Source organism: Oncorhynchus mykiss, chromosome 19 (assembly GCF_013265735.2).
Source record: "Oncorhynchus mykiss isolate Arlee chromosome 19, USDA_OmykA_1.1, whole genome shotgun sequence".
Taxonomy (NCBI): Eukaryota; Metazoa; Chordata; class Actinopteri; order Salmoniformes; family Salmonidae; genus Oncorhynchus; species Oncorhynchus mykiss.
Genome location: NC_048583.1, coordinates 7,083,160 through 7,096,794, shown reverse-complemented (window position 1 = coordinate 7,096,794; position 13,635 = coordinate 7,083,160). Strand labels below are relative to the sequence as shown.

Here is a 13,635-nt window from a genome sequence, read left to right as displayed (position 1 = left end):
GATCAGCACCAGTCAGAAATGGGTTTTAATGTTAGATATTCCAACTTATTCAAATCACACACCCCCCCCCCCCCCCCCCTGTCAGACACACACACCTCCCCCTGTCAGACACACACACACACACACACACACCACCCCCTGTCAGACACACACACACATACACATTCCCATTAGACACACACACACACACACACACATCCCCCTGTCAGACGCCTTCAGCCCTCTGCTCTCAGACACGGAGGAGGAATCGTCGTGTTCATGGTCAATTAAACTGCCTACTTCTCCTGTTAAAAGCAGACCCCTGACGGTCTCTGATGGTCAACTACTCCAAGAAGAATATGACACACACACACGCAAACACACACTAATCCACCAACACACACACACCCAGCTAATGTAGAAGACACACTCTCTCTCTCTTTCTATGTCTCTGTCTCTCTGTCTCTCTCTATATATGTCTCTGTCCCTCTACCTATCTTTCCCCCTCTCTCTCTCTCTCTCTCTCTCTCTCTCTCTCTCTCTCTCTCTCTCTCTCTCTCTCTCTCTCTCTGTCTCTGTCTCTGTCTCTGTCTATCTCTCTCTCTCTCTCTCTCGCTCTCTCTCTCTCACCAATGTATGAGGAATACTAGTTAAAGCTCTGGGGAAGCCATAACATTAGACGAAGAAGGATAAGTTCCACTGGAGAGAATATGAGTACAGAGATTGTTCAAATACCAGGGGACTAGCTAGGGGATGGGGATGCTCTACTGTCTTGTGTGACAGGCAATCACTTCTTAACCAAACAGCGCTCGGGAAGGGAACCAAGAGCAATAGATGAGTTGAAGAGCTGTTTTTAGAATGGAGTTTAGGCTGGTTTTAAGATATGTCGATTTGTATGTAGAGATATACCGCTTAGCCAAACAACGCTAGGGAAGGGGAGCAAGTGCAATAGATGAAGTGATCTGTAGGTAGAGACATACCAACATGAATTACCTCATTATATATGGTGATCTGTAGGTAGAGACATACCAACATGAATGACCTCATTATATATGGTGATCTGAATATAGAGACATACCAACATGAATGACCTCATTATATATGGTGATCTGAATATAGAGACATACCAACATGAATGACCTCATTATATATGGTGATCTGAATATAGAGACATACCAACATGAATGACCTCATTATATATGGTGATCTGTAGGTAGAGACATACCAACATGAATGACCTCATTATATATGGTGATCTGAATATAGAGACATACCAACATGAATGACCTCATTATATATGGTGATCTGAATATAGAGACATACCAACATGAATGACCTCATTATATATGGTGATCTGAATATAGAGACATACCAACATGAATTACCTTATTATATATGGTGATCTGAATATAGAGACATACCAACATGAATTACCTTATTATATATGGTGATCTGAATATAGAGACATACCAACATGAATGACCTCATTATATATGGTGATCTGTAGGTAGAGACATACCAACATGAATGACCTTATTATATATGGTGATGTGAATATAGAGACATACCAACATGAATTACCTCATTATATATGGTGATCTGTATGTAGAGACATACCAACATGAATGACCTTATTAAATATGGTGATCTGAATATAGAGACATACCAACATGAATTACCTTATTATATATGGTGATCTGAATATAGAGACATACCAACATGAATTACCTTATTAAATATGGTGATCTGTATGTAGAGACATACCAACATGAATTACCTCATTATATATGGTGATCTGTATGTAGAGACATACCAACATGAATTACCTCATTATATATGGTGATCTGTATGTAGAGACATACCAACATGAATGACCTTATTAAATATGGTGATCTGAATATAGAGACATACCAACATGAATTACCTTATTATATATGGTGATCTGAATATAGAGACATACCAACATGAATTACCTTATTAAATATGGTGATCTGTATGTAGAGACATACCAACATGAATGACCTTATTATATATGGTGATCTGTATGTAGAGACATACCAACATGAATGACCTTATTAAATATGGTGATGTGAATATAGAGACATACCAACATGAATTACCTTATTATATATGGTGATCTGTATGTAGAGACATACCAACATGAATGACCTTATTAAATATGGTGATCTGAATATAGAGACATACCAACATGAATTACCTTATTAAATATGGTGATCTGAATATAGAGACATACCAACATGAATGACCTTATTAAATATGGTGATCTGTATATAGAGACATACCAACATGAATGACCTCATTATATATGGTGATCTGAATATAGAGACATACCAACATGAATTACCTTATTATATATGGTGATCTGTATGTAGAGACATACCAACATGAATGACCTTATTAAATATGGTGATCTGAATATAGAGACATACCAACATGAATTACCTTATTAAATATGGTGATGTGAATATAGAGACATACCAACATGAATTACCTTATTATATATGGTGATCTGTATGTAGAGACATACCAACATGAATGACCTTATTAAATATGGTGATCTGAATATAGAGACATACCAACATGAATTACCTCATTATATATGGTGATCTGAATATAGAGACATACCAACATGAATTACCTTATTATATATGGTGATCTGTATGTAGAGACATACCAACATGAATGACCTTATTATATATGGTGATCTGAATATAGAGACAAACCAACCATTCTCTACAGTGCCATTCTATATAGTACCATTCTATATAGTACCATTCTATATAGTACCATTCTATATAGTAAAATTCACTATAGTACCATTCTCTATACTACCATTCTCTACTGTACCATTCTTTATAGTACCATTCTCTACTGTACCATTCTATATAGTACCATTCTTTATAGTACCATTCTCTACAGTACCATTCTATATAGTACCATTCTCTATAGTAGCATTCTCTATAGTACCATTCTCTACTGTACCATTCTATATGGTACCATTCTTTATAGTACCATTCTCCACAGTACCATTCTCTATAGTACCATTCTCTACAGTACCATTCTCTACTGTACCATTCTCTACTGTACCATTCTATATAGTACCATTCCTTATAGTACCATTCTCCACAGTACCATTCTCTATAGTACCATTCTCTACACTACCATCCCATATAGTACCATTATCTACAGTACCATTCTATATAGTACCATTCTCTATAGTACCATTCTCTATAGTGCCATTCACTATAGTACCATTCTATATAGTACCATTCTGTATTGCACCATTCACTATAGTACCATTCTATATAGTACCATTCTCTATAGTACCATTCTCTATAGTACCATTCTCTACAGTACAATTCTCTATAGTGACATTCTCTACAGTACCATTCTCTACAGTACCAGTCTCTATAGTACCATTCTCTAAAGTACCATTCTCTATAGTACCATTCTCTACAGTACCATTCTATATAGTACCATTCTCTACAGTACCATTTTCTATAGTACCATTCTCTACAGTACCATTCTATATAGTATCATTCACCACAGAAACATTCACTATAGTACCATCCTCTACAGAAACATTCTCTACAGTACCATTCTATATAGTACCATTCTCTATAGTACCATTCACTATAGTACCATTCTCTACAGTACCATTCTCTACAGTACCATTCACTATAGTACCATTCTATATAGTACCATTCTCTATAGTACCATTCTATATAGTACCATTCTATACAGTACCATTCTCTATAGTACCATTCTCTACAGTACTATTCTATATAATACCATTCTATATAGTACCATTCTCTACAGTACCATTCTCTATAGTACCATTCTCTACAGTACCATTCTCTACAGTACCATTCTATATAGTACCATTCTCTACAGTACCATTCTTTATAGTACCATTCTCTACAGTACCATTCTCTATAGTATCATTCACCACAGAAACATTCACTATAGTACCATTCTCTACAGTACCATTATATAATATCATTATATATAGTACCATCCTCTACAGAAACATTCTCTACAGTACCATTCTATATTGTACCATTCTCTATAGTACCATTCACTATAGTACCATTCTCTACAGTACCATTCTCTATAGTACCATTCACTATAGTACCATTCTATATAGTACCATTCTCTATAGTGCCATTCTATATAGTACCATTCTCTACAGTACCATTCTCTATAGTACCATTCTCTACAGTACCATTATATAGTATCATTATATATAGTATCATTATATATAGTACCATTCTACATAGTACCATTCTATATAGTACCATTCACTATAGTACCATTCTATATAGTACCATTCTCTATAGTGCCATTCTATATAGTACCATTCTCTACAGTACCATTCTCTATAGTACCATTCTCTACAGTACCATTATATAGTATCATTATATATAGTATCATTATATATAGTACCATTCTCTATAGTACCATTCTATATAGTACCATTCTCTACAGAAACATTATTTACTGTATCATTCTATATAGTACCATTCTCTATAGTACCATTCTCTACAGTACCATTATATAGTATCATTATATATAGTACCATTCTATATAGTACCATTCTCTATAGTACCATTCTCTACTGTACCATTCTCTATAGTACTATTCTCTATAGTACCATTCTCTACACTACCATCCCATATAGTACCATTTTCTATTGTACCATTCTCTATAGTACCATTATCTACAGTACCATTATCTACAGTACCATTCTCTGTAGTACCATTCTCTACAGTACCATTATCTACAGTACCATTCTCTACAGTACCATTTTCTATAGTACCATTATCTACAGTACCATTCTCTATAGTACCATTCTCTACAGTACCATTATCTACAGTACCATTCTCTACAGTACCATTCTCTATAGTACCATTCTCTATAGTACCATTCTCTACTGTACCATTCTCTATAGTACTATTCTCTATAGTACCATTCTCTACACTACCATCCCATATAGTACCATTCTCTATAGTACCATTCTCTATAGTACCATTATCTACAGTACCATTATCTACAGTACCATTCTCTGTAGTACCATTCTCTACAGTACCATTATCTACAGTACCATTCTCTACAGTACCATTTTCTATAGTACCATTATCTACAGTACCATTCTCTATAGTACCATTCTCTACAGTACCATTATCTACAGTACCATTCTCTATAGTACCATTCTCTACAGTACCATTATCTACAGTACCATTCTCTATAGTACCATTCTCTATAGCACCATTATCTACAGCACCATTATCTACAGTACCATTATCTATAGTACCATTCTCTATTGTACAATTATATATAGTACCATTCTATATAGTATCAGTCTCTATAGTACCATTCTCTAGAGTGCCATTCTATATAGTACCATTCTCTATAGTACCATTCTGTTTACTACCATCCTCTATAACACCATTCTCTATACTACCATTCTCTATAGCACCATTCTATATAGTACCATTCTATATAGCACCATTCTCTGTTGTACCATTCCCTACAGTCCCATGGACAGCTCCTCTCACTTAGTCTCTATAGTATTGAGCAGAATACTGTACCTATTTAGAACCATGGACAGCTCCTCTCACTACAGCCCTAATGTACTGAGCAGCATACTGGACCTATTCAGAACCATGGACAGCTCCTCTCACTACAGCCCTCATGTACTGGGCAGAATACTGTACCTCTTCAGACCCATGGACAGCTCCTCTCACTACAGCCCTAATGTACTGAGCAGAATACTGTACCTCTTCAGACCCATGGACAGCTCCTCTCACTACAGCCCTAATGTACTGAGCAGAATACTGTACCTATTCAGAACCATGGACAGCTCCTCTCACTACAGCCCTAATGTACTGAGCAGAATACTGTACCACTTCAGACCCATGGACAGCTCCTCTCACTACAGCCCTAATGTACTGAGCAGAATACTGTACCTATTCAGAACCATGGACAGCTCCTCTCAGTACATCGGCAGTTTAAGTGGTATGGTGTGCCCATATGCATTATGTCATTATTTGCAGTCTTTTCACAGTGCGTGTAGTACCTCACAGTCCTGTTGTGCTACACTGAAAGCTTCAGCTTTTTGGACAGCTCCGCTTCAGCACCATGCTGGCAAAACACATTGTCTCTCTGCTCTTTCTCAGACTCAGAGGGAAAACTACTTACTGCTAACCCTTCGTTATACTGTGCATAAAGACTACCGCTGACCATTTCACAATGCATCTACCATACAATACTGTTCATTACTCAACCCTAGTATAGGCCTACCATTGAACCTAAAATGGTTATTTTGCTCTCCCCATAGGAGAACTCAATGAAGAACCTTTGTGGTTCCAGGTAGAACCCTTTTTGTTCCAGGTAGAACCCTAATTGGTTCCAGGTAGAATCCTACCCAAAAGAGTTCTACCTGGAACCAAAATGGGTTCTCCTATGGGGACGGTCGAAGAACCCTTTTGGAACCATTTTCTTGTCTTTTTCTAAGAGTGTAGAGAGCACTATTACTGCCATTCATTTCACCCCACATAACAAACTGGACAGAGGTACAGTACTCAACTATCATTACAACATTAACACAACATGTCATTCTCACTCGTTGTATACCAACATAGTCAACAGAGTCTAGTGTAATGCAGTCATCTATTTCACAATATTTTGTTATCATGCAATATGGAACCCTATGCTCGCAGTCCATTTCACAATAAGTCTACCATACAAAGCAATAATGTATGGGATTCAACTATATCATTACAACTCCATCATTGGCAAGGAATGTAGTTGTTAGAGGTAGCAAAGCAAGCAGTGAAGAGAGCTGTGCTACAGTCAATGAAAGTCATTTATTTCACATGAAGTCTACTGTCCAATATTGTGCTGCCCCTCTGCTCATCCAGACAACGGTACAGCCCCTTACAGTCTGCCCTGTAGAACAGAAGTCAGCTGCAGTGCAGTCTAACTGCTTTGAGGCGTTGCCACCTGTATCAATATTATGGTCTGCTCCGGGACACTATAAGTATATGTTCCTGTGCTGCTACCTCTGATAATGACATCATAATTGCTTTTTTTTTGTGTTCATTGCATTAAATATTAACGGTAGGCCACCGTTCTCTCATCAACGTCTCTGTCCCTTTCCCCGTCAAACCCGCCACCCGCAAAACCATCAGCCATCGCCATCAACCCCGGTTATGACACCGTCCGTCAGAAAACTATGTCGGCATTTGTCATTTCAGAGCCGTTAAATTATACACGCTCTCATATTGAAACGATAATATCCGGGGTGACATGGCTTTTACTTAACCATGTCTCTGGGTAAAGAATGTGTCCGTCAGGCCTAATAGACACAGATCTAGGATCAGATCGTATCTTAACCATTATGAGAGGAGTATGTAAAAACTGGTCTGAGATCACAGATCTAGGATCAGATCGTATCATCACCATTATGAGTGGAATATGTAAAACTGGTCAGAAAGCAGCGTTTATGAGGAGACCTCAGCCTCAGTAAAGACACAGATCTAGGAATAGTTCCCTCCCACCAGGTTGCATCGTAACCAGTACGAGGGGAATATGTAAAACTGTTCTGAGAGCAGTGTTTATGGGGAGACGTAGAAATATCCTCTCTTATACAGAGTACCGCTAACAATCACTAGGGGGCGACCTTGGTCTCTAGAATGTTGGGAAGATTCCTTCAGAAGGATTCTCTCTCTCACTCTCTCTCTCTCTCATCCCACTACTAGAGTGCCAGTCTGATTTTGTCACAGAGAATCAGAGAAGACAAGTATGGTAATTCATCCAGCAGTATCTCTAGCGTTTTGTCTGTGAGACTTGTTATGTTACAAAATCATCTAAACACCATATTGCTTAAATCCAGTCTACAATGGTCATGTCTGTTTTGTATTACGGTCCCGTAATTGCTGCGTGACTATCTATTAAATACGGAATCGGAAGCTTATGTTAATTACCCTCAACGACGTTTTGTCTGTTTGTATACTCCAATAAGTGGGTCAGGAAGGACGCTTAGATTTGCAGCCTTCCTCTCTTTCTGTTTATCCTTTTTTGTTCCTTTCTTTTCAAATCACTGCATAGACTGATGCTCCGTGCCAAATGGCACCTTACACCCTACGCAATGCACTCCTTTTGACCAGGGCTCGTGGTAGTGCACTATATAGGGAATACGGTGTCATTTGGGACGCAAGCACATAGCCTATTAAACCATATGGCTTACGAATCAAATAAGTAGGTTAGGGTGATGAAATGAGTTTCATTGCTAAGGTCGGAGAGAGTGGGCTAATGATGAAACAGTGAAGATAGCGGTACTAACATGCTAAAGGCTATTAGCATGACTTTGGCTATGCTACATTAAACGGAATATGAATTATGGGATGCTCCATTCAGACACCCTATTCTCTGGGTAGTGCACTATTTTTTGACTAGGGGCCTATATGGCTCTAGTTAAATGCAGTGCACTATATATAGGGATTGTGGTGCCATTTGGGATACAAACTATATGCACGTCTGTCCTTGGTATGTCCTTTATAAACAAATGATCGTTGTGCCTAAAGAAGAAAGATTGCAATTAAAACATGTTGATCATTTACTCCCGTTTTACAGCTATTTTGTTTTTACAGCTTTACGTTAATTATATGTCTACTTCATTGTGTCTTTACCGCACCAACAGAACAGAATATTGATCCATACTATCATATTATTTACAACGATAGTTGTGCGGATGAAGGAATTTGGGAATGAACACAAACATGTTTATAACGGATTCCTTCCTCATATTTGAACAAAACATCATCTTGATAGACATCATACATTAATCATGCTTATTGATAACTTGACAGGGGACGGGGTTAATTAAAAAGTTTCGGCAATCTTCAATCCCGTTTGTTTTGACCGCCAGAGGGCACGTGCGTCATGACGGCGGGTTGGAATTGGCAACATCCCCAAGCTTTGGTTCTAGGTTACTACATCAATAACCAACGGTCAGGTATCATAAGAAAGAAGACGGCCTACTGACTACATCCTAGCTGCTGACTGCATCAATACTCAATAGCCTATGTTCACCAATCACAGATAGACCGATAGAGAATGCGAAAGCAAATGTCGTGTTGACCATTCAACATAACATGACGACCTGGGCATGAATGAGTCAGTGTGAGTCACGGACTAGTATAGGCTACATCATCATTATCGATAGCCTATATGGATAGTGTGTTCGTGTGTGCGTGCTTATTGCACTCGAGTGTTTGCTTGACAGTACGGAAGGAAAATCATTAGAGATTTGCGTCACTGGAATAGAGCGCTATATTACCTGTGGTCACGGACTGTTTTTGTCTATACCACACACACACACACACACACACACAACTCTAGCGAGGCTTTCATTTTAAACAGCAGCTATTGAAATAAAACACTCATTCCATCTTTCCCTACAAGGTTGTTGTTGCTTGCCTGGGCATAGTCTCTAGTCATTACCTTCGTGTTCATTCATCAAACTGAACCGAAGAAGAAAATAACACATTACGATGATGAATAGGCGATTTCTACAATATTCACTTTCAAAATTCGCTGGCTGCGCTTTTAACTTAAAGCCATCATGTACCGGGAGCCTATGCTTCTTAAACGATGCTTTGTGCCAAGACGTTACCCGTCGACGGATTTGCAAATTCACATTCCACCCGTTGCCCACTAGTTGACTATTTCATTCACGGGATATGTGAAATATTTTATTTCTGTCCGGTGTGTCGGTTGACTGGGGCTTCATGCTCGTGTTTGCACGGGGCTGGGGCAGTGGCTCGAGCGCCACCACCGCTTGATGGCTGGCTCGTGTTGTTAGTAAAGAGAAGGGTCCGGGCAGGTCCGTGGGACGGTGCGCGCTGGCTGGCATTCCGGTGCCCCAATCAGGAGTAACCTCGTCGGGTGTCTGCGGACACTATTGGCTGGTGGGAAAAGATGCTGTGCGCAAAACCAACCCCGCTCCCCCTCACTCGCTTTACAGGAGTGGAGCAGAGAGGATCATCCGCTTTCCTTGCTGCTCAGCCGCACTGATTATAGAGCGAGAGAGAAAAAGCGAGAGAGAAAGTTCAATTTGTCGTTTATTTACATGTTGGCAAACCGTGTTCAAGTTTAGGATTTTAGGCGAATGGTGCTTTCTGGAGTTATGCATTCGTGAAGGAACGTTTTGACATTTTTATGGCACTTAGTTGGGACTTGATACGTGTGAGGATTCCATCTGTGGGTGAGGATTGTATTAGGGTCTACACGTCTTGCCTCCCTCTGCCTGCTGAGATGTTGGCGCTTCGGCCAAAATTCACAAACCTGGACTGAATATATACATTGTTTTTGCTGAAAGAAGAGAGGATCAAATGGCCGTGATTCTCACGACTCAAATACAGGAATGCTTTCCGGTTGACACGACGACGCAAAGAGCGAAAGAAGGAATAGCTGATTTGGGTTTGGGTAGCAGCCGTAGTTTTATTTTCATTATTGCAGCTTTTGATTCTGCCTTATTCCTGCGAACCGAAGCTGGGATGGGAAATGCTTAGTTCGAGTAAGAAATCGGAGTAATACCCACGACATATATCCAAGTGCACTTGAGAGAGGAAGAGTGAGAGGAGTGGAAATGATTTTATTATTCCCGCTCCTTCTCTCGGTCTTGCTGGATGGAGCCGTGTGCCAGCTGCGCTTCTCTCTTCCGGAGGAGCAGGAACACGGGACCGTCATTGGGAATATCGCGGAGGATTTGGGGTTGGACATCACCAAACTTTCCGCCCGCCGCTTCCAGACTGTGCCCAGCTCGCGGAACCCTTACTTGGATGTGAACCTGGAGAACGGGAATCTTTATGTTAAGGAGAAAATAGACCGGGAGGAGATATGCAGGCAGACAGTACCGTGCAACCTGCACCTCGAGGTGTTTCTGGAGAACCCGCTCGAGCTTTTCCGCGTGGAGATCGAGGTGATGGATATCAACGACAACCCCCCCACTTTCCCTGAGACAGACATCACTGTGGAGATAACGGAAAGTGCCACCCCAGGTACCCGGTTCCCGGTGGAGAATGCTTTCGACCCGGACGTCGGGACTAACGCGCTCAGCACCTACGCCATAACGAACAATAACTATTTTTACCTGGATGTTCAGACACAGAGCGACGGGAACAAGTTTGCGGAGTTAGTGCTGGAAAAACCGTTAGACCGGGAGCAGCAGGCAGTGCATCGGTACGTGCTCACGGCAGTAGACGGAGGCGTGCCACAACGAACGGGCACCGCGCTCCTGGTCGTCAAAGTCCTGGATTCCAACGATAACGCACCCATCTTCGACCAGTCGGTGTACACTGTGAGCCTACGGGAGAATTCACCAGTGGGCACTCTGGTTATTCAGCTGAACGCCACTGATATAGATGAAGGGCAGAACGGAGAGATAGTGTATTCATTCAGTAACCACAACCCGGCGCGGGTAAAGGATCTGTTTAAAATCGATGCCAGGACGGGGAGAATAGAGGTGGCTGGGGAAGTGGACTATGAGGAGAGTAGTACACACCAGATATATGTCCAGGCTAAAGACCTGGGAGCAAACGCCGTGCCCGCGCACTGCAAAGTCATGGTCAAACTGGTCGACGTTAACGACAACACACCGGAGATCAGTTTCAGCACGGTGACCGAGTCTGTGAGCGAGCAGGACGCCCCGGGCACCGTCATAGCCCTCTTCAGCGTCACCGACCGGGACTCGGGCGACAACGGGCTGGTAAGCTGCGAGATTTTGGGTGACGTTCCTTTCAAACTCAAATCTTCATTTAAAAACTACTACACCATAGTAACGGATGGAATATTAGACAGAGAAAACACAGACTCGTACACAATCACCGTTGTAGCCAAAGACCAGGGGCTCCCCTCCCTCGCCACGAGCAAATCCATCAAGGTACATGTTTCCGACGAGAACGATAATGCACCCCGCTTCACGCAGCCAGTTTACGATGTGTATGTGACGGAGAATAATGTACCAGGTGCTTTTATTCACGCGGTGAGCGCCGTGGACCCTGACGTTGGTCCGAACGCCCTCATTACCTACTCCATATTGGAGTGTGACATCCAGGGCATGTCCGTCGACACCTATGTGTCAATCAACCAGGACACTGGTTACCTTTATGCACTGCGTTCATTCGACTATGAACAGTTGAAAGAGTTTAGCTTTATGGTGCAGGCCAAAGACTCCGGGAGCCCAGAGCTCTCCTCCAACAGCACCGTTAATGTCATTATTGTGGACCAGAATGACAACGCGCCGTCGGTGATAGCCCCTATCGGTAAGAACGGCACCGCCAAAGAACACCTGCCACGCACCGCCGAGCCGGGCTACCTGGTCACGCGTATTGTCGCCATGGACGCAGATGATGGCGAGAACGCACGGCTCTCCTACAGCATTCTGCGTGGCAACGAGATGGGCATGTTCCGCATGGATTGGCGGACGGGGGAGCTGCGCACAGCCCGCCGCGTCTTCACCAAGCGCGACCCACAGGGCTCCTACGACCTGCTGATTGAGGTGAGGGACCACGGCCAGCCGCCACTCTCCTCCTCGGCTAGCGTGAGTGTGATCCTGGTGGATAGTGTGATAGATGGACGGAGTGGAGACCGAGGAGGATCTTCCTCCAAGTCCAAAGAGACCTCTCTGGATCTCACCCTCATCCTCATCATCGCCTTGGGTGCCGTCTCCTTCATCTTCCTCCTGGCTATGATCGTGCTGGCTGTGCGCTGCCAGAAAGACAAGAAGCTGGACCTGTACACGTGCCTCATGGCGGGGGAGTGTTGCCTGTGCTGCAGCCCGTGTTGCTCGCGCCAGGCGCACGGCAGGAAACAGAAGAAACTCAGCAAGTCGGACATCATGCTGGTCCAGAGTACCAACGTCTCCACCGGTGTGGGCGCTGTGGGCCAGGTGCCTGTGGAGGAGTCTGGTGTCAGCGGCGTCGGGATGGGAGGTGGGTTTGGTTCCCATCATCAGAACCAGAACTCCTACTGCTACCAGGTGTGTCTGACACCGGAGAGTGCTAAAACGGACCTGATGTTCCTCAAACCATGCAGCCCCTCGCGCAGCACCGACACGGACCACACCAACCCCTGCGGGGCCATAGTGGCCGGGTACAGCGACCAGCAACCGGACATCTTATCGAACGGGAGCATCCTCTCCAATGAGGTAAGGCTTGGTTTCTATTAGCATTGGTGCGTGTGTGAGTGTCTGTAATTGAAATGCACGCTGTGCATTAGACTATTGGGACAAAGAAAGATTGTTTGGGTATCTCTGTGTTTTACTCCTTTTATCTCTAATACATGGGTCATGTGAACATTTATTTAGGGGAAACAAAGTGCATAACTTTGTTAGGATTTCACATAATGAATAGTATTTAATTAAAGTGTGTGTTGAGCCAGAGAATATTGATTTGATTGAACAACACAGCCAGGTGTGTTTTGGATTCCAGAGGACTTGAACTACGCTGTGATCCTCCACGCCATTTATGAAAGGACAATCAATACACCTTTCAGCGCGCCCCTGGCAGTCAGTCTATAATGCTTTAATGAGGCGGATTCTAAAATAACACGTCATATCATAAAGATGTT

The 13,635-nt window shown here is 42.3% G+C and overlaps 1 protein-coding gene across 7 annotated transcripts in view; it reads left to right on the top strand.

The window, feature by feature from the left end:
- Nucleotides 1–9,966: 9,966 nt before the first annotated feature.
- LOC110514880 (protocadherin-10-like) overlaps nt 9,967–13,635 on the top strand; it is a 36,638-nt gene continuing 32,969 nt past the window's right edge. For 2 of the 7 annotated variants that reach the window (XR_005037644.1, XM_036954103.1), the window contains exon 1: nt 9,968–13,213. Coding sequence is in view for 6 of the 7 variants with exons in the window: in XM_036954103.1 (XP_036809998.1) it covers nt 10,655–13,213 (2,559 nt within the window). In the remaining variant the exon portion in view is untranslated. Of the gene's footprint in view, nt 13,214–13,635 lie in introns of all 7 variants that reach the window. The other 5 variants (XM_036954101.1, XM_036954099.1, XM_036954100.1 and 2 more) reach the window with 4 other exon arrangements.